This window comes from Austrofundulus limnaeus, unplaced genomic scaffold (assembly GCF_001266775.1).
Source record: "Austrofundulus limnaeus strain Quisiro unplaced genomic scaffold, Austrofundulus_limnaeus-1.0 Scaffold196, whole genome shotgun sequence".
NCBI lineage: Eukaryota > Metazoa > Chordata > Actinopteri > Cyprinodontiformes > Rivulidae > Austrofundulus > Austrofundulus limnaeus.
Window position 1 is genome coordinate 135,151 of NW_013952598.1, and position 4,842 is coordinate 139,992.

The 4,842-nt window shown below is 38.8% G+C and overlaps 1 protein-coding gene across 1 annotated transcript in view; it reads left to right on the forward strand.

Moving 5' to 3' along the window:
- The window catches only part of LOC106524674 (inactive dipeptidyl peptidase 10), a gene marked incomplete at its 5' end in the record, with an annotated part of 46,745 nt that overhangs the window by 20,419 nt on the left and 21,484 nt on the right, over positions 1 to 4,842 (forward strand). Inside the window, 2 exon segments of the mRNA XM_014018575.1 lie at positions 2,680 to 2,778; positions 2,901 to 2,970. Coding sequence (XP_013874029.1) covers positions 2,680 to 2,778; positions 2,901 to 2,970 — 169 coding nt within the window.

The window sequence follows — 4,842 nt, forward strand, 5'->3', positions numbered from 1 at the left end:
TTTGCCTGAAACTCTCAGACTGAAGAAGTCTCTTGGAGAAGAGACGAAACGTTTCATTAGAGAAGAACCCGTCCAGAAGACCTATACAATTTTTTTCCTTTTGATTTTTCACCTGGATTACTGAGATGCATCAGGACATGATAAGAAGATAATTTTATTTTCTGTTTAAACATAAAAACAGCATTTTAATAACAACTAAAGGTGACATAGATACTTTATTATGGTATAGTATTTAAATGTATGCCTGAGAAACACATAATATTGCCCCTTTAAACAAACGCTGCTTCTTCTTCATCTATCTCTGATAGTGACCCAAACGTTTATTGTAGCTGTAAAACCATAGCCATGGGGTTCGCTTGATTTGTTGAAAGCAGTGTCTGTTTAATCCTGTATCATTAGACTGGGAGGCTTTAACGAGTCACCAACAGAAAACAACCAGTTTTCTTTCCCCTCATGTTTCAAAATGACGGAAATCTGTCATGGCGATGGAGAACTTTAAGCCCTGTCATTGTCTTACATCACCACCGAACTCCATTCAACTTTTGTATCTTTTTATTTTATTCTTCCTGTAGATTTTTTACTGATGGTCAAAGAATGTTGGGCTTCAGTCAGAAAGGATGTAAGGGGTTTATATATTTTTAGTTTGAGAGAAAGAGGAGACTGATGGCTGATTGCAGTGTTTTTTCCATGAAATTACCTTGTTTTTTGTTGCCTGCAGCTGCAACGCATTTCAAATTGGATGATCATTTTCAGAAAAAAAGTGGTGTATACTATATATCATAACTCTGGTTTTACTTGGCCCATCCACATAATTTAAAAACTGCTGTATAGTTGAAGTCACTGCTTTTGACACGGTTTGTAACAGAGCCTCAGAGTGATTAAAAACGGTCATGTGAATTGATCATGTGACATATTATAGCACTGTTGTGCATCATGTTTATAAGTTTCCTCATATCCATACAACGTTCTGAAATATCAGAATAAATATGAGTGACACACAGAATATTTTACATTACTATCTCAAAACCATTTATCTGAACAGCAGTTTTCCACCACAAAGAAATGAAGGTTGAAATCATTTGACAGATGACATCACATTGATTTCAGGAGTTATAAGGTTTACTGTACCTGTTTAGATGCAGAAAGTGCAGGTAGACTTTAGGTGGTTCTGTGTTGGTCTTTTACCTCCAATAAAATGTTTGGGGCAGACGTTCTTCCGGTCAAACTCGGGTCGTCCCATCGCTCGGACCCAGCTGTTAGCCTGCATCTTAGCTTGGGAAAAGTGACAAAAAATATTCCTTCCATGTGGGAATGATGGCTGTATCCTGAGTTACTGTTACAAGAACTGTAGCACAATGTTTTGGGGTCCTCGTGGCGGAATTTCATGCTGTTTTCTCAAATTTATGCAAGTTTAAACACAGCTAAACCGGCACATGAGAGTTAATATGGTGTTGAGTGGACATGGTCACATAAACAGTGTTCTAAAAATTGCCTGAGTGGATTGAACCCCATTTTTTGTTTTTGTTGGCAGAGTTAAAGTTAGCATAACTAAACTTAGAAGCTAAATCTTCCGCTAATGGTTTCCAACAACGACTATCCACTAAACAAAAAATTAGCTCTGCTATTAGCTTAGCAATTTACACAAACTGTGGCCATCAATAGCTGTGTTTCCATCCATGTTTCTTATGCTCATTTTGAAGAATCACATTAGAAAAGATTGATGAAAATGGCAAAATTTGCAAAAACTTCTTCAATTTCGCAAAAACTTTTTTACGCTTTCTTAAGGTGGTTTTTGGATTTTACGAAAAGGGGCAACGCGCAAAATGGGAGATGGAAACACATTTGCCGAATAAGTTCGGACTTAGCGGACATTTATCTCACATCTCACATGACTGATCAGCTGTTTCTACTGTCCAATAATTGTACCGGCTGCGGCTGCAGTTAGACCCCTCTCTTGATGTTAGTGTTGTCCCAGATATTCCTGTAACTTGAAGGGAGTTGAATTTCTTTCTCTGTCTCCGGACAACATCTACCATGGCCAATACTAGTTGATATGACAGAACAAATGCATTTTGTTTGATAGCAACACATTCCTGATAATTTCTCTCCATTGTCCTGAGTTGTGTGGTCTCTGCTAGTGTACAACTTTACTTCCTGTTTACTACAGCCATTACATCAATGTCTGACATAATTACGCTTTGCATAGGCTAGTTGATTCACTCCAAGACATTTGATGGAAATATGCCTGATTCACATTTGTTTTTTTTTTTTTTTTTTTTTTTTTTTTCCTTTTTGCGACATTTTAAAAGTTTGCTCAAAGTCACTTTAAAATTGAATGGAATTTGCTACCGTTAACCACCAGACTACTGTGTATGCATATATCTCAACAACTGTTCATTTCAGCTGTGTATTTTTGTTTTGTTTTGTTTGGCAATATGTAGTTAATAATATCTTTCCAAGAATGCACTAGTATTTATTACAGAAAAAAATGATGACCTAGGCACACATTTACTTACTTAAAAGTAAAGCAAGAAGGGAATAACAGCACAGCTTTGAAAATGCTCTGAATTCTCACGATAATAAAGCACCTGTTAGTGCACAACTCTTGAATCTGTGCACAACTCTTGAATCTGTTGTACACAAACATCTGCTCCTTCATGTTTTTAATCGGCTTTACAGCATATTTCATCCTGGAGAACAACCTCCCTCTACAATCTGCGCTGGAGTCCAGGAGGACGATTCTGACTGATGTCCGAATGATCACTAACGACAACTTTGGTACAATTTATCTGCATTTAACAGCTGTGTTTGAGATAACCAAACTGTTCAGAGAGAGAGAAACACCTGTTTACCTGTCTGCTTGGCTGCTGTCCTAACCTTTCTGTTTCTGCTCCCCTCAGAGATGCCTCTGAAGCTCATTTTCCCTCCTGACTTCTCTGAGTCCTACATATACGGCCTCCTCCTCATCATGTAAGCCTTCATCACTTCATCTTGTACAGATTTGAACTGAACTCACTCCCACAGCCACACCTGTTTCATAAGGTCAGCCGGCTATGGTAGAAATGTTTAATCAGGTTGACTCCCTAAAGCTAATCAGCTGTAGACCCAATGAGCACTTTCTGAGAGTTTGTGTCCACTGGTTCAACAGAGATATTTTATTTCCAGACAAACAAATACGCACACATTGGCCATTACATGATGTCACCTGCCTATCACAGGAGCGGGTGGTAAAGAGCAAAATTATCTCTAAAATGTGGTGCAGTAAATAAAATAATGAAAGAACAGAATACAATTCTAATTCCCAAAAAGTTGGGCATTCTGATGAAAGCAAAACAAAATACAGAATGCAATGATTTGCAAACCTCATAAACCCATATCTTATTCTCAGTGGGCAATTAGATAAACATCTAAGAAAATTTACATTTTTGGGCAAAAAGGTAATGTTGAATTTTATGACAGCAACACTTCTCTAAAAGGTTGATCCAGGAGCATCAAAAAGCTGCAAAAGTAGGTGATATGAATAAGAAACTACTGGAGGAGCAATTTGTAGCTAATTAAGGTAATTGGCAACAGGTCAGTTAGAGGACGGAGTATAAAAAAAACACAAGTCCTTTCTCAGGTGTGGCTGCAAGCACTTCTCATTCTCGGCCAAATGTCTCTACATTTCCAGTTCCTGTGTGATTTTTGGATCCACCCCAGCCGTGCTTCCAGGCGAGTCAAACTGAGTATTGCACGAAAATGATTTTGACTGTGGTTTGACTGATTAAAGGCGGTACATACTGTACAAACTCTTTCTGGAAAGCCATTTTAAATCCGACTGCAGTGCAGATAAAGGCTGTGTCACATTGCATGATTTTAAAACACTCAGCCGATTTTCAAAGACTGATAGAGCCCACACATGAGGAAAAAAAAAGATTGATATACCAAGTTTGGTCCTACAGTGTGTGGTGTTCAGCCACACACTGTAGGACCCACACTGTACAGCCATGCAGCAAGAGACAACACACCGCACATCAAAAGAAATTTCATTCATGAACGTTCAGATGTCAGATATTAAATCACGTGAGACTTCCTGAAATCTCGCGAGAATTCAGATGTCCGACGAAAAATCTCACGTGACCTCCAGAGAGACGTGAGTTCAGAGTAAATAAACATTTGTGACAAGGAAGAAACAATGTTGATCGTTTGTGGACTATTTTTACCAGAGGAAAAACAATTCCAAATGACTTAACATCCAGCGGACTTTCTGGTGAGTTATGACAGTTTTTTTGTCTTCTGTATTTGGAATCCCCTCTGTGTTTATGTCACCTCGCTTTCTGATTGGCTACACGTCTCATTCAACAGGCTGCGAGCTCAGGTGAACACTACACACACTGTGATATAAGGCCAAAAAATCAAACATGTTGAATATCCCCGATTTGAGGTCGGAGCGGTCCCAATGTCCTTCAGAGTCGACTAGATCACTCTTACTGTAACTCACCACCCACGGCAGGAATATCTGCTCAGATTATCTTTAGAGCCATCACGATAAACTGGACTTCCTTAAGATTGTTGGAAGAGCAAAAATTGGCATGATTATCTTTCCGTGTGACACAGACCTTGGCGCACTGCGAAGCACCGATTATCCCCTGGTCTAACCTTGAGGTGTTTTAATCTATTTTAGGATGAGCACACAAAGCTTGAGCTCAACAGAGCGGTCCGAAACGAGCAGGTATATCAGGAGGTTTAGGACAAACTGGCCGCCCATTGTTACATGTGCAGTGTTGTATAAAGTACCACAAAGTGATACTTGAGTAAAAGTACAAGTATCTTACCATAAAAATATTTTGGTAAAAGTTAAAG